This window comes from Pristiophorus japonicus, chromosome 3 (assembly GCF_044704955.1).
Source record: "Pristiophorus japonicus isolate sPriJap1 chromosome 3, sPriJap1.hap1, whole genome shotgun sequence".
Taxonomy (NCBI): Eukaryota; Metazoa; Chordata; class Chondrichthyes; family Pristiophoridae; genus Pristiophorus; species Pristiophorus japonicus.
The window spans coordinates 227,462,956-227,482,849 of record NC_091979.1 but is presented as its reverse complement, the minus strand read 5'-3'; the positions used below and the strand labels follow the sequence as shown (position 1 = coordinate 227,482,849).

Sequence of the window (19,894 nt, the reverse complement as noted above, 5' to 3'; positions counted from 1 at the left end):
GACAGAGAGAGACAGACAGAGAGAGAGAGAGACAGACAGAGAGAGAGAGAGAGAGAGAGACAGACAGACAGAGCGCACTGGGATATACGGTACCCTCACTGTAACACAGAGAGCGAGAGACACAGAGCACTGGGACAGAACACTCCATCTATAACATACAGACAGGAGAGAGGTAGTTCTGGACTGAAGTTTTTGCGACCTGTCTTCATAATTTAACTTTTTGAATCTGGTATCATTTGGTGAATCTGCGCTGCAGCCCTCAGAGGCCAATATATCCTTCCTGACCAAGGCTTTGTACAGCTGAGGCATAACGTCTATCCCATTGTATTACAGACCCTTTGAGATCAAGGCCAACATTCTAAGTTGCCTTTCCGATGAGTTTTTATACTTGTCCAGTACTTTTCAGTGATTTGTGTACATGGACTCCCAAATTTCTTTGCTCCTCCACAGTTCCTAGTTTCTCATCATTCATTAGGGAGAACATCAGCAGGTTATAGGAATAACTATTGTCACAGGTAGGATATTGGGGCGTTATATCCTCTTACGACCAGTTACATATAGACTATGAATGAGTTATTGTATTATTGTCCATTGTGAGGGGAGTCTGAGAGTTACCAGTATTACTATTAGTTATTGGTGCAATCAAACTTCCTTTCACTTCCGGTATCGTCTCTTTCCCCGCCCGTGGTTTCCCTTCTTGACCAGAAATTGAACTGGAACAGCTATAGAGACGCTGTGGAAGGTCAGAGGCCGAGTATTCTGCAGGGAATGGCTCACATCATGACTTCCCAAAGCCTCACCATCACCTGCAAGGCACAAGTCAGGAGTGTGATGGAACACTTTCCACTTGCCTGGATGAGTGCAGCTCCAACAACATAAGGAGCTAGACACCATACAGGACAAAGCAGGCCACTTGATCGGCAGCGCTTCAGCCATCTTAAACATTCACTCCCTCCACCACCGGTGCACCGTGGCTGCAGTGTGTACCATTTACAAGATGCACTACAGCAACTTGCCAAGGCTTCCTTGACCTCTACCACCTAGAAGGACAAGGGCAGCAGGTGCACGGGAACACCATCACCTTCAAGTGCCCCTCCAAGTCACACATCATCCTGACTTGGAAATATATCGCCATTCCTTCATTGTCACTGGGTCAAAATCCCGGAACTCCCTCCCTAACAGCACTGAGAAAGCACCTTCACCACAAGGACTGCAACGGTTCAAGAAGAATGCCTACCACTCACAGCGATCGCATCTCTCCACTCTCAGACACACGGAGGATCAGAATGATGGTCCCTTCCGTGTGGACACTCAGATTTTGGATACTTTGCCAATCAGCTGTTTTTTGGAGCCTACCTGACAGATTGGGTCCAATTCCAGCTTCTTTCTAATGAACTTTTCAACATGTCGAACAGTTGCTTCTTCCGACACCCGGACATATTTCTTCTGCAGTGGCTGGAAGAAAACCAAAGATAATCAAGTGAGTAGTTGAAGGTGGAACAGGTTTGTGGGGCTGAATGGCCTACTCCGGTTCTTACATAGATAGGTGACACAGGCCCTCATTTCCTGATTAACACCCTGATTATCTGTGGGATTACACGTCACAACACGAGACTCAGTTTGAAACTGCTGTAAACTATCAGAGCCCCCCGGGCGCCTGTGAGCAGACCCCACCCCTGCCCCCCGCCCCGGTGCGTCCGTGAGCAGACCCCACCCCTGCCCCCCGCCCCGGTGCGTCCGTGAGCACACCCCTGCCCCCCGCCCCGGGGCGTCCGTGAGCAGACCCCTCCTGCCCCGGGGCGTCCGTGAGCAGACCCCTCCTGCCCCGGGGCGTCCGTGAGCAGACCCCTCCTGCCCCGGGGCGTCCGTGAGCAGACCCCTCCTGCCCCGGGGCGTCCGTGAGCAGACCCCTCCTGCCCCGGGGCGTCCGTGAGCAGACCCCTCCTGCCCCGGGGCGTCCGTGAGCAGACCCCTCCTGCCCCGGGGCGTCCGTGAGCAGACCCCTCCTGCCCCGGGGCGTCCGTGAGCAGATCTCCCCCTCCTCCTGCCCCGGGGCGTCCGTGAGCAGATCTCCCACCCCCCCCGCGCCCCCCGCCCCGGGGCGTCCGTGAGCAGATCCCTTCCGCCCCGGGGCGTTGGTTGTCTCTGTGAGGTGCCTGTGTGCTATTGTTCACAATGTGAGCAAGTGATCAGCTATTACGCAGCAGACTTTAATTACACGGCTGAAACGATTTCAAAAACTAAAGCAACCACACAGGGTATGAGCGTAAATCAGTGTCAGAAGAGCAATGGTGCAAGTGAGGAACAGGGCTGAAAGTGAGAAGTAGTATCTTGAATTTGATTGCCAGTGAGAGGGAGCCAGTGGACTGGCGAGGGCCAGGATAATGGAGACCGGAGGCTGAGTGGGTGAGGACACTGGCAGTACAGTCTTGAGTGAGTTGTGCTTTGTGTAAGATGGGTGTGGGGAACCTCGAGGTAATGATGGCCTGGATTAGAATCGAAGTGGCAATGGTGGAGAGGGGCTGAGGTCCTGGATGTTCTCCTCGGGGTTCAATGCTAAACACCAAGTTATTTACTAAGTAAGTGAGGTTAACGTTTCACTTATTTTAGCTGAAAATCTAAAAACCCAAGCTCTTACAATCACTAGGGAAACTTTCTAGAAATGTACCCGCCCTCCTGTATGGTTCAGAGACCTGGACCACGTACAGTAAACACCTCAAGTCGCTGGAGAAATACCACCAACGATGCCTCTGCAAGATCTTGCAAATCCCCTGGGAGGACAGACACACCAACATTAGCGTCCTCGACCAGGCCAATATCCCCAGCATTGAAACACTGACCACATTTGATCAGCTCCACTGGGCAGGCCACATTGTTCACATGCCTGACACGAGACTCCCAAAGCAAGCGCTCTACTCGGAACTCCTTCGCGGCAAATGAGCCAAAGGAGGACAGAGGAAATGTTTCAAGGACACCCTCAAAGCCTCCCTGATAAAGTGCAACATCCCCACCAACACCTGGGAGTCTTTGGCCAAAGACCGCCCTAAGTGGAGGAAGTGCATGCAGGAGGGCACGGAGCACCTCGAGTCTCATCGCTGAGAGCATGCAGAAATCAAGCGTGTGGCAAACCAGTCCCACCCACCCTTTTCCTCAACGACTATGTCCCACCTGTGACAGGGACTGTGGTTCTTGTATCAGTCACCTAAGAACTCATGTTTAGAGTGCAAGCAAGTCTTCCCCGATTCCAAGGGACTGCCTATGATGATGACAGGGCCCGAATTATACTTGAGATGCATCGATATATCTTAGTGTTGGGCAGTGCTGGATAAAAGCCAAACATCCAAGGGAATGCTAATTTCAAATCAGTGCAACACCAAACATCCAAAGCGCCCAGTTTCAACAGTCTATAAATAGTGCTACCACTACATGTCACTGGTCTATTGTCGCATTTTGCATCTGATTATATTTACAAAAACACACCAAGTACATCTAGTGTTGAACACCAACTGCTTCTCCTTAAATCCAACACTGGAATCGGAATGAAAGTTTCAGACTCCTAATTGAGTGGTGTTGTCACGTCCCAAACCCTTTTCTCTACCCCACCCCCACCTTCGCCCCCCACATTCATTTTATACCAGGAACTGGAGATGCAGCAGTGGAGGATGGGATTCTCGGCGTTTAACACTTTCTTTCACCGCTTCGACAGTGGGGAGAGGCAGGGGGATATTCAATCATCAGACAATAGGCTGAATGATTTTCCATTACGGATCCATTTGCTGCGCAGTGGATGTTTAAGAAACAAGAAATGACACTTCTCTGCCTTACAGAATGAAGTCCTGATCAATGGATTAGTGAGTCCAGCAGCTCAATGTGCTGTTTTTGCGCACCAGATTAAACCGCCAAGTCACGACACAAGAGTCACAGTACACATCCTAATCTGCTGCAGCTTTAGAATAAATCTAATAAATTCTGAAATAAAGAGTCACAAATGCACTCATTCATGCTCATCCTTCGCTCAGTATTAATCTTTCCATAGCTTTAAGCAAGTGGATGCTGAATCTTGGATAGTCTTCAGTTGCAACTTGTAAAACTGTCAGTAAATATTGAAGGCATACGCTGCTAAATCACAGTGCCAGGTATTAAATAGCCACAACCCAGTAAGTGACAAACTATGGAAATCCACAGATGAATTTCAAATTCAGTTGGAAGGTGAGAAAGTTGGATCTCAAACCAGTGTCCTGATCTTAAATAAAGGCAATTACAAAAGTATGAAGGCAGAGTTGGCTAAAGTGGACTGGGAAAATAGATTATAGTGCAAGATGGATGATAAACAGTGGCAGACATTTAAGGAGATATTTCATAACTCTCAACAAAAATATATTCCAGTGAGAAGGAAAGACTTTAAGAGAAGGGAGAACCATCCATGGCTAACTAAGGAAGTAAAGGATGGTATCAAATTGAAAACAATGGCATACAAAGTTGCCAAGGTTAGTGGGAGGCCGGAGGCCGAGTAAAAAAAATAAGAGCGAGAAAAGATAGATTATGAGAGTAAACTGCAAGAAATATAAAAAGAGAGAGCAAGTGCTTCTACAGATATATAAAAAGGAAAAGAGTAGCTAAAGTAAACGTTGGTCCCTTAGTGGATGAGACTGGGCAATTAATAATGGGAAACCGCAAAATGGCAGAGACTTTGAACAAATATTTTGTATCGGTCTTCATGGTAGAAGACACTAAAAACATCGCAATAACAGATAATCAAGGGGCTATAGGGAGGGAGTAACTTAAAACAATCACTATCACTAAAGAAAAAGTACTTAGTAAAATAATGGGACCAAAGGTGGACAAGTCCCTTGGATCTGATGGCCTGCATCCTAGGGTCTTAAAAGAAATGACTGCAGAGCTAGTGGATGCACTGGTTGCAATCTACCAAAATTCCTTGGATTCTGGAAGGGTCCCAGTGGATTGGAAAACCGCATATGTAACACCCCTATTTAAGAAAGGAGGGAGACAGAAAGCAGGAAACTATAGACCAGTTAGCCTAACACCTGTCATTGGGAAGATGTTGGAGTCCATTATTAAGGAAGCAGTAGCAGGACATTTGGAAAGACATAATACAGTCAAGCAGCATCAGCATGGTTTTATGAAAGGGAAATCATGTCTGACAAATTTGCTGGAACTTGTTGAGGATGCAACGAGCAGGGTGGATAAGAGGGACCCAGTGTAATGTAGCCAAGTTTGCTGATGATACAAAGATGGGTGGGAAAGCAAATTGTGAGGACACAAAAAATCTGCAAGGGGATATAGACAGTCTAAGTGAGTGGGCAAAACATTTGTCAGATGGAGTATAATGTGGGAAAGTGTGAGATTATCCATTTGGTTAAAAATAAAAAAGCAAGTTATTATTTAAATGGAGAGAGATTACAAAATGCTGCAGTACAGAGGGACCTGGGGGTCCTTGTTCATGAAACACAAAATGTTAGTATGCAGGTACAGCAAGTAATCAAGGCGGCAAATGGAATGTTGGCCTTTATTGCAAGGGGGATGGAGTATAAAAGCAGAGAAGTCCTGCTACAACTGTATAGGGTATTGGTGAGGCCACCCCTGGAGTACTGCGTACAGTTTTGGTCTCCTTAAGGGCTCAATTTTGGCCAGGAGTTGCTCCGTTTTTTTTTGGAGTAGGCTGCTTTTTCGGGCGCAACTAAAAAAGTCAGGGTCGCTTCCGGTTCCCTGACGACTACGTGTGCGGGAAGTGTATCTGCCTGCAGCTCCTGACGGACCGCATTGCAGCACTGGAGCTGCGGGTGGATTCACTCTGGAGCATGCACGATGTGAGAATGAAGTGAATAGCATGTTTAGTGAGTTGGTCTTACCGCAGGTAAAAGGCACACAGCCAGATTGGGAATGGATGACCAACAGGAAGAGCAGTGCAAGGAAGGTAGTGCAAGGGTTCCCTGCGGTCATCCCCCTGCAAAACAGATACACTGCTTTGGGTACTGTTGAGGGGGGATGACTCATCAGGGGAGGGCAGCAGCAGCCAAGTCCATGGCATTGTGGGTGGCTCTGCTGCACAGGAGGGCAGGAAAAAGAATGGGAGAGCAATAGTGATAGGGGAATAGATAGACGTTTCTGCGGCCGCAACCGAGACTCCAGGATGGTATGTTGCCTCCCTGGTGCAAGGGTCAAGGATGTCACGGAGTGGGTGCAGGGCATTCTGAAAAGGGAGGGTGAACAGCCAGTTGTCGTGGTGCATATAGGTACCAACGATATAGGTAAACAACAGGATGAAGTCCTACGAGACGAATTTAGGGAGCTAGGAGTTAAATTAAAAAGTAGGACCTCAAAAGTAGTAATCTCAGGATTGCTACCAGTGCCACGTGCTAGTCAGAGTAGGAATCGCAGGATAGCTCAGATGAATACGTGGCTTGAGGAGTGGTGCACAAGGGAGGGATTCAAATTCCGGGGACATTGGAACCGGTTCTGGGGGAGGTGGGACCAGTACAAACCGGACGGTCTGCACCTGGGCAGGACCGGAACCAATGTCCTAGGGGGAGTGTTTGCTAATGCTGTTGGGGAGGAGTTAAACTAATATGGCAGGGGGATGGGAACCTATGCAGGGAGACAGAGGGAAGTAGAATGGGGCAGAAGATAGAAAGAAGAAAAGTAAAAGTGGAGGGCAGAGAACCCCAAGGCAAAAAGCAAAAAGGGTCACATTATACCAAAATTGTAAAGGGGCAAAGTGTATTAGAAAGTCACGCCTGAAGGCTCTGTGTCTCAATGCGAGGAGTATTCGGAATAAGGTGGACGAATTAACTGCGCAGATAGCAATTAACGGGTATGATGTAATTGGCATTACGGAGACATGGCTCCAGGGTGACCAAGGCTGGGCAGAAAACGCTAGTGGGAGTTGTGTACAGACCACCAAACAGTAGTAGAAAGGTTGGGGACAGCATCAAACAAGAAATTAGGGATGCATGCAATAAAGGTACAGCAGTTATCATGGGTGACTTTAATTACATATTGATTGGGCTAACCAAACTGGTAGCAATGCGGTGGAGGAGGATTTCCTGGAGTGTATTAGGGATGGTTTTCTAGACCAATATGTCGAGGAACCAACGAGGGAGCTGCCATCCTAGACTGAGTTATGTGTAATGAGAAAGGATTAATTAGCAATCTTGTTGTGCGAGGCCCCTTGGGGAAGAGTGACCATAACATGGTAGAATTCTTTATTAAGGTGGAGAGTGACACAGTTAATTCAGAAACTAGGGTCCTGAACTTAAGGAAAGGTACCTTCAATGGTTTGAGGCGTGAATTGGCTAGAATAGACTGGTAAATGATACTTAAAGGGTTGACGGTGGATAGGCAATGGCAAACATTTAAAGATCACATGGATGAACTTCAGCAATTGTACTTCCCTGTCCGGAGTAAAAATAAAACTGGGAAGGTGGCTCAACCATGGCTAACAAGGGAAATTTAGGATAGTGTTAAATCCAAGGAAGAGGCATATAAATTGGCTAGAAAAAGCAACAAACCGGAGGACTGGGAGAAATTTAGAATTCAGCAGAGGAAGACAAAGGGTTTAATTATGGGGAGAAAAATAGAGTACGAGAAGAAGCTTGCCGGAAACATAAAAACTGACTGCAAAAACTTCTATAGATATGTGAAGAGAAAAAGATTAGTGAAGACAAACGTAGATCCCTTGCAGTAGGATTCAGGTGAATTTATAATGGGGAACAAAAAAATGGCAGACCAATTGAACAAATACTTTGGTTCTGTCTTCATGAAGGAAGACACAAATAACCTTCCGGAAGTACTAGGGGATCGAGGGTCTAGTGAGAAAGAGGAACTGAAGGATATCCTTATTAGGCGGGAAATTGTGTTAGGGAAATTGATGGGATTGAAGGCTGATAAATCCCCGGGGCCTGAAAGTCTGCATCCCAAGTGGCCCTAGAAATAGTGGATGCATTGGTGATCATTTTCCAATAGTCTATCGACTCTGGATCAGTTCCTATGGACTGGAGGGTAGCTAATGTAACACCACTTTTTAAAAAGGGAGAGAGAAAGCAGGCAATTATAGACCGGTTGCCTGACATCAGTAGTGGGGAAAATGTTGGAATCAATTATTAAGGATGAAATAGCAGCACATTTGGAAAGCAGTGACAGGATCGGTCCAAGTCAGCATGGATTTATGAAGGGGAAATCATGCTTGACAAATCTTCTGGAATTTTTTGAGGATGTAACTAGTAGAGTGGACAAGGGAGAATCAGTGGATGTGGTGTATTTGGACTTTCAAAAGGCTTTTGACAAGGTCCCACACAAGAGATTGGTGTGCAAAATCAAAGCACATGGTATCGGGGGTAATATACTGACGTGGATAGAGAATTGGTTGGCAGACAGGAAGCAGAGAGTTGGGATAAACGGGTCCTTTACAGAATGGCAGGCAGTGACTAGTGGAGTGCCGCAGGGCTCAGTGCTGGGACCCCAGCTCTTTACAATATACATCAATGATTTGGATGAAAGAATTGAGTGTAATATCTCCAAGTTTGCAGATGACACGAAACTGGGTGGCAGTGTGAGCTGTGAGGAGGATGTTAAAAGGCTGCAGGATGACTTGGGACAGGTTAGGTGAGTGGGCAAATGCATGGCAGATGCAGTATAATGTGGATAAATGTGAGGTTATCCACTTTGGGGGCAAAAATGCAAAGACAGAATATTATCTGAATGGCGGCAAATTAGGAAAAGGGGAAGTGCAACTTGACCTGGGTGTCATGGTTCATCAGTCATTGAAAGTTGTCATACAGGTACAGCAGGCGGTGAAGGCGGCAAATGGTACATTGGCCTTCATAGCTAGGGGATTTGAGTATAGGAGCAGTGAAGTCTTACTGCAGTTGTACAGGGCCTTGGTGAGGCCTCATCTGGAATATTGTGTTCAGTTTTGGTCTCCTAATCTGAGGAAGGACGTTCTTACTATTGAGGGAGTGCAGCGAAGGTTCACCAGACTAATTCTAGGGATGGCTGGACTGACATATGAGGAGAGACTGGATCAACTGGGCATCTATACATTGGAGTTTAGAAGGATGGGAGGAATCTCATAGAAACATATAAGATTCTGACGGAACGGGACAGGTTAGATGTGGGTGGAATGTTCCCGATGTTGGGGAAGTCCAGAACCAGGTGGCAGAGTCTTAGGATAAGGGGTAGGCCATTTAGGACTGAGATGAGGAGAAACTTCTTCACTCAGAGTTGTTAACCTGTGGAATTCCCTGCCGCAGAGAGTTGTTGATGCCAGTTCATTGGATATATTCAAGAGGGAGTTAGATATGGCCCTTACGGCTGAAGAGATCAAGGGGTATGGAGAGAAAGCAGGAAAGGGGTACTGAGGGAATGATCAGCCATGATCTTATTGAATGGTGTGCAGGCTCAAAGGGCCGAATGGCCTACTCCTGCACCTATTTTCTATGTTTCCCCAATCAATTTGCACTTAGTTACGTTTTTTTTACGTTCGTTTTTTTTCTCAAAAGGGGGCGTTACCAGCCACCTATGCCAGTTCTGGCCATTTAGGCAACTTTGGCCAGCTAATAGTTACTCCATTTCTACTTAGGCCAGCGTATGTGGCCGCTTGAGAAAATCCTTGAGGAGAGTTAAGGAAATCGGCGCAGGTAAGTGCAGCAGATGTCCAGACAGCAGAAGCAGGAAAGATAAGAGGGGGAGAGAGAGATGGGGGTGGAAGACAGAGGTGCGGGAGGGAGAGCGGGTGGGGGGGGGGAGCCTTTGACCAGGACGGAGGAGACCTCTCGGCCTGGGCTAGGGGCAGGGAGCAGACAGTGAGGCCACTCGGCCAGGGCTAGGGGCAGGCAGGAGAACTGACAGAACTCACCGGCAGGCAGGAGAACTCACAGGTTACCATGGCAGCCCGATCTTTTTGACGCAGATCAAGGCTCCACCCCCCTCAGGTTCGGCCACGCCAAAATGGAGAGATCCTAAGGGGAAACTTACAATGCATTTTTTTTTGCCATACTCGGGCCACAAAAAAAAATCGGGCGGAACTCTTCAAGTAAGCCAAAAAATGCTTTGGGGAAAATTAAGCCCTTAAGGAGGGATATACTTGTATTGGAGGCAATTCAGAGCAGGTTCACTGGGTTGATTCTTGAGATGAAGGGGTTGACTTAAGAAGAAAGGTTGAACAGGTTGGGCCTATGCTCATTGGAGTTTAGAAGAATGAGAGTGATCTTATTGAAACATATAAGATACTGAGGGGATAGGCAAGGTGGATGCAGAGAGGATGTTTGAGTTTCATGCACAAGGACCTCCAGGTCCCTCTGTACTGCAGCATTTTGTAATCTTTCTCCATTTAAATAATAATTTGCTTTTTTATTTTTCCTACCAAAGTGGATAATCTTACACTTTCCCACATTATACTCCACCTGGCAAATGTTTGCCCACTCACTTAGCCTGTCTATATCACAGTGCAGATTTTGTGTGTCCAACTTGCTTTCCCACCCATCTTTGTATCATCCTCATGGGGGAATCTAGAACTAGGAGACATAGTTTAAGAATAAGGAGTCACCCATTTAGAACTGAGATGAGGAGGAATTTCTTCGCTCAGAGGATCATAAATCTGTGGAATTCTCTGTCCAGAGAGCTGTGGAGGCTGGGTCATTGAATATATTTAAGGTGGAGACAGACAGATCTTTGAGCGATAAGGGAGTGAAGGGTTATGGGGAGAGGGCAGGGAAGTGGAGCTGAGCCCAAGATCAGATCAGCCATGATCTTATTAAATGGCGGAGCAAGCTCGCAGGGCCAAATGGCCAACTCCTGCTCCTATTTCTTATGTTCTTATTTTATCACCGCGCCCCAGCCTGCATCGACAAACAGCTCCCGAGAAAGAAATCTCAAGACGACCGGTGTTTCTATCTGGACACCAACGTTAACTCTCACCTCACCGAGGTTTATATGGCTGCTTGCTGCATCTTTTCTGTGCCAGTGGCATTAAGGGGAGGCTGACGGACTATACCCAATAGAGCTTACTCCATCCCTCTACTGAGAGCAGGCTCTATGGCAGCACTTTAACTCAAGCCGGAACTCTTTACAGAAGGATGTCTTAAAGGTAGAGGCGTTGATAGTGAACTGCTAGATACCTGGATTGTGGGGCTCAGTCATTTTGCACAAATGCCTGGTCTGTGCTGAGTCAGCTAATAGCTCAGGTGCCATTGAAGGTGTTACTGCTACAATCAGTGGCAATGGGTACTGAGGGGTGGGGGTAAGGGCAAGAAAATGCAGCCAGGTTTCTTGCTCCTGATCACAAGCAGTCATTTTTCACACTGTGTGACACAGAGCCAGCATTCAGAGGCTTCAGAGAAGCAACCGAAGTATAACATTTATTGAAATGTACACAGTACAAATTGTTAAATAGTGCATGCGGGGACGCCACATGGCTCGGGGTACATGCACTGCCTAGTGTGGTCTGGACCGTAACACTTGGAAGGTACCAAGCCGGATTCCGCTAACTTAACTGATCTCAGGCAGGGAATACTACAATTGCCTTTGGTTGGGAGAGGATGGAGGCAAAAATCCAGCCATGATTCCAACTCCTGATCAGTATCCAGTGATTCCTGGAAAGAGCTGTGTGCAGGGACATGAGGTGAGAGCAGGATCAGCCTTGGGCTGGGCCTCCCATGCTCGAATATTTGCTAGCACTTCGTCAAGGTTCCCACATGAAGATTGGGCAGTTTGTGAAGTACGTCAGGGGCTGCCACAGATGCCACCGTACCCAGGCAACAGTGAGCCTCAGGGAAGAGGGGAGAAAAGTAAAAGAAACACACACAAACTCTCAACTGCAATTTAATGTCAAAGCCTGAGCCCCAAAATGCCTCTCAGTGCTGATCACTTACCATCGATCGATCGATCTCACGCTCCATCACGATTGCTCACTCACTCACTATTGATTAGTGATCAGCAACATTCCCTCTATAATTTTGTTTTGGGTGCGCGGCCCATTCAAATTCCCACGCACGCGCAGTTCTTCCGTTGTAAAGCCGGCAAGCAGCCTGCGCGGGACCTCCAGACAGCCGCGCAGCTTACCGGGAACATTGCTCACTGTGGATCGTTCACTGTCCTTCCTATAATGGGAACGTTTACAGGGCCTAGCTTGTACATGTCCCCCAGCATCAATCCCGCATAGATGACCCCCTCTCCCACCACCAATCCCGCGTGGATGACCTCTTCCCCCCCCACCCCCCCCCCCAACACCAATCCCGCGTGGATGACCTCTCCCCCCCAACACCAATCCCGCATGAATGATCCCCCCCACCACCAATCCTGAGTGGATGACCCCTCCCCCAATCCCACGTGGATGTATCCCCTGCCCAGCAGAGCTATTGCTAGGGAACCCCTTCTTCATTGCTGATGCCTTCCTCTAAACTAGATGCCTCACTCCTCAGTCCTTGTATCCACCACGTCCCCAGTCTGCACAGCCTCCCTTTACACTGATGCCCTTTTCTAACCCACTGCAATCCCCCATCTAGACGGCAGGCTCCAGCTCGCAGAAGTGCCTTGTTTCCAGCTGGTAGACAGCTTGCTGACAGCTCAATACTGCAAATAATCCAGTCTGCTTCTCCTTCACACACCAGTGCATGTAGATTTTTTTTTAAATTGAAGTCGGCAGCTTTGCAAGGCTTGAGAGATCTGCTGCTGACTCCACTTATTACTGTGAATAATTCTCAGTTTATAATTATTACTCAGCACCATGTCTCGATCCAAACAGACTCTCCAGCACTGAGGACCCATTTCTATATCAAGTGCTTCTACTCCTCTTCCACCCCTGATTACAGTAAATGTAGCTGTTCAGCAGGTGCATGAAACTAAAATAATGTTGTTGCAAAAATCACAGGGAGCTTGGTGGGAGAGCAGCGAGCAGACACCGGTCAGTGTGTCCATGATTTAATGCCAATGCCAATGTCATTGGTAGGTGAACAGTTTGAGAGTTTCTATTGTTCCAGGAATGCTCGGATTCACAGGACACCAGCTGGATTTTAGCAAGGAGGTGGTGCAATATTGGATTTTAAAATCCTGTCAAGTTTCAGGCCTAAGTAAAAGATGTGCGACACCTCAGACAGATGGCACAGGGCAATGTATAGCCTGCTCCCTTGCAATGATGCAGAATAAATCCATATCCTCAGCTGCAAGTTAGCGGACATCAGCACTTCTAACAAATACAAAATGGAGAATTGACTGTGGGGTAGTGGCTTCATGAATGACCTTTCCACGCGGCTCTCCCCGCCCTACACCCCCGTTCCCCGCCCCTCACCCCCGCTCCCTGCCCTGCACCACACCCCTGCTCCCTGCCCCGCACCGCACCCCACCCCACCCGGCACCGCACCCCTGCTCGGCTCCCCGCCGTACACCCCTGCTCCCCCGCCGTACACCCCCCCCCCCCCCACCCCGGCCTGGCTCCCCCCGCTGTACACCGCCCGGTGTACACCCCCACTCCTCGCCCTACACCCCCGCCCCCCCGCACGGCTTCCCCCGCTGTACACTCCCGCTCCCCACCCCGCTGTACACCCCCGTTCCCCGCCCGACTCCCCACGCCATACACCCCCGCCTGGCTCCCCCCGCCGTACACCCCCATTCCCCACCCCGCCATACACACCCGCTCCCCGCTGTACAGCCCCACGATATAACCCCCTCCTCGCGATATAAGTATTAATCGTCATTTAGAAAGGCACATATTAATCAAGAACAGTTAGCATGAATTTGTTAAGGGAAGAGTGTATCTGACTAACTTGATTGAATATTTTGAGGAAGTAACAAGGAGGATCGATGAGGGTAGTGCGTTTGATGTAGTGGATATGGATTTCAGCAAGGCTTTTGGCAAGGCCCCAAATGGCAGACTGGTCAGAAAGATAAAAGCCCATGGGATCCAGACAAAGTGGCAAACTAGATCCAAATTTGGCTCAGTGGCAGGAAGCAAATGGTAATGATCGATGGGTGTTTCGGTGACTGCTTCTAGTGGGGTTCCACAGGGCTCAGTGCTGGGTCCCTTCCTTTTTGTGGTATATATCAATGATTTAGACTTCAATGTTTGGGACATGATTAAGAAGCTTCAGATGATATAAAAATTGGCCGTGGGGTTGATAATGAGGAAGAAAGCTGTAGACTGCAAGAAGAAATCAATGGACTGGTCAGCTGGGCAGAAAAATGGCAAATGGAATTAAATCCAGAGAAGTGAGTGGTAATGCATTTGGGGAGAGCTAACAAGGCAAAGGAATACACAATAAATGATAGGACACTGAGAAATGTGGAGGAACAAATGGGCCTTGGAGTGCATGTCCACAGATCCCTGAAGGTAGCAGGACAGGTAGATAAGGTGGTTAAGAAGGCATACAGGAAACTTTCCTTCATTAGCTAAGGCATAGAATATAGAGCAGGGATGTTATGCTTGAACTGTATAAAACACTAGCTAGGCCACAGCTAGAGTACTATGTGCAGTTCTGGTCGCCGATTTACAGGAAAAATGTGATTGCACTAAAGAGGGTACAGAGAAAATTTATGAGGATGTTGCCTGGACTGGATAATTTTAGCTGTGAGGAAAGATTGGAGATGCTGGGATTGTTTTCTTTGGAACAGAGGGGGCTGAACGGAGACTTATTGAGGTGTATAAAATTATGAGAGGCCTAGTGAGAGTTGATAGGAAGGATCCGTTTCCCTTAGCAGAGGGGTCAACAACCAGGGCACATAGATTTAAAGTAACTGGTAGAATGATTAGAGGGGAGTTGAGGAGAATTATTTTTACCCAGAGGGTGATGGGAGTCTGGAACTCACTACCTGAAAGGGTGTTAGAGGCAGAAACCCTCATCGCATTTAGAAAGTACTTGGATATGCACCTGAAGTGCCATAACCTACAGGGCTATGGACCGAGAGCTGGAAAGTGGGATTCGGCTAGATAGCCCCTTTTCCGCTGCCGCAGACCCGAATGGCCTCCTGTGCTGTAAATTTCTATGATTCTATAAGCGCCCCCCACCCCACATAGAGTAACCCAAAGTTCCACAGTTGCTGCAGCAGCAGATTGGCCTGAAAGGAAATGTCTCTCCAAACGTGATGCCGTCCATAGCTGAGAATTCTGAGCAATTGGCCAATAGACCTCAACAAACCTTTCCTTCCCAGAATGAAATGAAGTTATCAACTGGAGCCACCAACACTGCCCATTGCAACGGCCCTAATGTATCTGCAGCTGACCCAGCAATAACTGTGCAAATCCAACGGCCAGTGCAGTGCACCGGCTTTAGAAAAAGGATCTTAATGAGTTTATTTTGCTTACAATGCACCTACCTTATAATCGCCAACTCCAAGATCAGCTCTGCAAAAACAGAACAACAACCATTAGCTTGTGACAGCCCAGGACCGAGACCACCTCAGCTGAAGCAGAAAATTCCAGAAACATACAGCAGGTTCGGGTGCGACCCTTCCTCAGGTTTGGAGTGTTTACTCGAGAAGCCAAGGTGAAGGGTCAACATTCACCGATTCTTTTCCCTCTAAACTCGGAACGAATAACCAAGCAGCTCGAGATACCCTCACATGCAGCAGACCTTGCCATTGGACACGTCCAAACTACTAACCAGATCAGATTACTCCATGGCTCAGTTGGCAAGATTCTCAACTCCAAATCAGGAGGTCGTGGGTTCAAGTCCCACTACAAGATTTCAGCACAAAATCCAGGCTGACACTCAGGTGCATTACCAGAAGTACCATTCGTTGGATGAGATTACAAAGTATTACATCGAATTTTCTTTATCTCTCTTCTCTTATTTCTTCGAAGAATTCAGCATAATTGATCAAGCATAACCAGCCCTTTAGCAATCTGTGCTGAATGGCCCATTAACGCAGGTGAATGCTAAAGATCCCATAGCACAATCCCAAGAAGAGCAGTGAGTTTCCCAGTGTCTTGACCAACATTCCCCTCAGCTACCATCACCAAAAACACATCAATTGGTCAGTGATCTCATTGCTGTTTGTGGAATCTGATCTACATTACAACTATGGCACACATTGCAAGTGGAGCCATTTGAGAGATGCTGATAGGGTGTTAAATAAATGTAAATGCGGGATCAATATCAGCAGTACATATGCCCACTCCCAGACTAAGCAGTAACAATACAGTCTATTGATTGTCTTGAAAATGTTATTTCATTTGAAGTAAAAATGCCTGACTAGTCTCCCAGATCTCAGGAACACAGGAACAGGTGGTCATTCAGCCCCTTGAGCCTGCTCTACCATTCATGGCTGATCTGCACCTCAACTCCATTTACCTGCCTTTGTTCCATAGCCCTTGATGCTCTTATCCAACAAAAATTCATTGATCTCAGTCTTGAAAATCTAAATAGATCCCCAGCATCCAGTCTTTTGGGGCGGGTGGTGGGGGGGTTCATTAACAAAGGTCAGCTGGGAACATGGAAAATCTCCGCACTAGAACAAACTGCAGGCAAAGAAGCAAAGAACGATAAATGGCCGACTAATCCTCTAGAGCAGCGCAGGCATAAATTGAGACACTTAAAGCGCACCTGGATTCCAGGCTGGGAGCTTCGGAACACTGGACACCGGCTATGATCGGGCAACCAGCCTCTTCTTTCCTTGACTTTTCTTATGTTCTTCCACTGGTTTTCTGGCCCTGTGACTGATCCCCAGTCACAATAGATGTTCCCTGACCCTGGGACTGGTTCCCAGAGTAACAATGGATGGTTCCTGCAGGCTAGTCTGGAGATCTGTAGTTTAACTACATTTACTTCAGAAGCCAGTTCAGTCTATTGGGGGAAGATCCCTGCTCAGTGCACCAATAGGCCCAGGTGAGTCGCCTGATCTGTGCCCCGTTGGTTGAACTGATCAGAGGCAGCTTCCGGGTTTGCTACTCAACCTCATTCCTCTAGGTTAGGGAGAATTAAAAAAATCAGCTGAGTCCCACTTCTGGTCACAATGCAGCGACTCCTGTGGGAAAGTACATGGGATGAGGACATTTTGGTGATGCCTGCTCAGTGAATAGCTAGCCATCACTCGCCACCTAGATTCACACCTAAAGAAATGGGTGAAGTAGAGGGAGGGAGGCGGACAGTAAGGATTAACACTCTCAGGAGTGGTGGGGAGAAAACGGGGTTGGAAGGAGTGACGAAACTGATTCTGTAACAATCTGCAGCAAAATTCCCCAATTAGTGACAATCCAAATGCAAAAGGAGCGCAGTCTCAGAATCCTCAACAATAGAGAGTGCGAATAGTTACAGTCTGAGGGCCGGGTCACAGAGGCTTAAAAACAGAAGCCAGCATCAAACCCAAGGCACGTTAGGTTGGGCGCTGTGCTCTGCCCACAAGGCTGACTGGGACTGAGACACTTAAGTGACAAATTAACTCGATCCATTAAACCTGCAGCATCATCCAGTGTCAGTGAGGATTCTCTACTCAAAGAACTTCACATCTTCTTACAAATAAACTACAGGCAACGAAACATCGTGACTTTCAGAACTAAACCTTTTGTATTCAGGAAAATCAGTGTTGTGACAACCCAGCCTCCTTCATAATTATCATCTCAGGCTTAAAAGTGCAGAGAGCACTCGCTCCAACACACAACTCCCGCGGCACCCCCCCCCACCCTCCCCTCACATTACACTGACCACACAAACACACAGCCCTACCTCAGCCCATTACACTGACCACACCCACCCCCCTCCAGCCCATTACACTGATCACACAACCCCAACTCTCTCCCTCCCCCCCCCCCCCAATTACACTGACCACACAAACACACACCCCTCCCCCAGCCCAGTACACTAACCACAGCCCCCCACCTCCAGCCCAGTACACTGACCACACAACCCCCCCCCCCCAGCCCATTACAATGACCACACAACTCCCCCCCCCAGCCCATTACACTGATCATACAACCCCCCCCCCCTCAGCTCATTACACTGACCACACAACCCCTCGCCCAGCCCATTACACTGACCAACACAGACCACCCCCCACCCCCCCTTGCAGCCAATATGCTGACCACCATCACAGAAGCCAGTCTACAGCTAATTCAATTCATTCCATGTGATATCAAGAAACAGCTGAGGGCACTGGATAAAGAACGGCTGCGGGCCCCGACAACAGCCCGGCTGCAGTGCTGAAGATTTGTGCTCCAGAACTTGCCGTGCATCTAAGTTCTTTGAGGATGTATCAAGCAGGGTGGATAAAGGGGAAACAGTAGATGTCGTGTACTTGGAGTTCCAGAAAACATTCGATCAGGTGCCACATAAAAGGTTACTGCACGAGATAAGGACTCACGAGGTTGGGGGTAATATATTAGCATGGAGAGAGGATTGGCTAAATAACAGAAAACAAAGTATTGGGATAAATGGGCCATTTTCCAGTTGGCAAACTGTAACTAGTGGGGTGCCACAGGGATCAGTGCTGGGTCCTTAACTATTTACAATCCATATCAAAGACTTGGATGAAGGGACCGAATGTAATGTAGCCAAATTTGCTGATGATACAAAGATAGATGGGAAAGCAAGCTGTGAGGACGCAAAGAATCTGCTAAGGGATATAGACAGCCTAAGTGAGTGGGCAAGAATTTGGCAGATGGAGTATATGAGAAAATGTGGGGTTATCCACTTTGGTAGGAAAAATAAAAAAGCAAATTATTTAAATGGTGAGAGATTACAAAATGCTACGGTAGAAGGATTTGGGGGTCCCTGTACATGAAACACAAAAAGTTCGTATGCAGGTACAGCAAGTAATTAGGAAGGCAAATGGAATGTTGGTCTTTATTCCAAGGGGAATAGAGTATAAAAGAAGGGAAATCTTGCTACAACTGTGAAGGGCGTTGGTGAGATCACACCTGGAGTAATGCGTACAGTTTTGGTGTCCTTATTTAAGGAGGGATATACTTGCATTGGAGGCAGTTCAGATAAGGTTCATGAGGTTGATTCCAGAGATGAAAGGGTTGTCATATAAAGAAAGGTTGAGCTGGTTGGGCCTATACTCATTGGAGTTTAGAAGAATTATAGGTGATCTTATTGAAAGATCCTGAAAGGGCTTGACAGGGTAGATGCAGAGAGGATGTTTCCAATCGTGGGAGAGTCTGGAATTAGGGGGCATAGTTTCAGAATAAGGGGTCGCCCATTTAAAACAGAAATGAGGAGGAATTTCTTCCCTCAGAGTATCGTGAATCTTTGGAATTCTCTGCCCTAGAAAGCTGTGGAGGCTGGGTCATTTAAGGTGGAAATAGACAGATTTTTGAACAATAAGGGAGTCAAGGGTTATAGGGAGCGGGCAGGGAAGTGGAGCGGAGGCCAAGATCAGATCAGCCATGATCTTATTAAAAGGCGGAGCAGGTACGAGGGACCCAATGGCTGACTCCTTTTCCTATTTCTTACGTTCTTAAAAATTGTACCATTTAGACATGTATTGTCTCTCCTCATTCTTCCTACCAAAATGTATAACTCACACTTTTCTGTGTTGAATTCCATTTGCCACGTGTCTGCCTATTCCACCAGCCTGTCTATGTCCTCTTGAATTATATTACTATCTTCCTCACTGTTTACTACACTTCCAAGTTTCCTGTCATCTGTAAATTTTAAAATTGTGCCCTGTACCCGCAAGTCCAAGTCATCGTAGTGTTCAGCTCCATTTGCAATTCCTCAGGTAATGAAGTAGTCCATGCCTGCATGCAGCAAGACCTGGACAACATCGAGGCTTGGGCTAATGAGCGGTAAATTCTGAAAGATTTTGATAGAGTAGACAGAGAGCGTGCGAGACAGAGAGCGAGCGAGAGACAGAGAGACAGAGACAGAGAGACTGAGACAGAGAGACTGAGACAGAGAGAAATCAAATAGGGAATTCAGAAGAAACTTCTTTACCCAAGAATACG

The 19,894-nt window shown here is 47.5% G+C and overlaps 1 protein-coding gene across 2 annotated transcripts in view; it reads right to left on the bottom strand.

The window, feature by feature from the left end:
- The window catches only part of pcgf6 (polycomb group ring finger 6), a 66,393-nt gene that overhangs the window by 27,436 nt on the left and 19,063 nt on the right, over positions 1-19,894 (bottom strand). For both annotated transcript variants that reach the window (XM_070874930.1, XM_070874929.1), the window contains exons 7-8: positions 15,325-15,352; positions 1,357-1,455 (exon numbers count right to left, since the gene is read on the bottom strand). In XM_070874930.1, coding sequence (XP_070731031.1) covers positions 1,357-1,455; positions 15,325-15,352 — 127 coding nt within the window. The remainder of the gene's footprint in view (positions 1-1,356; positions 1,456-15,324; positions 15,353-19,894) is intronic.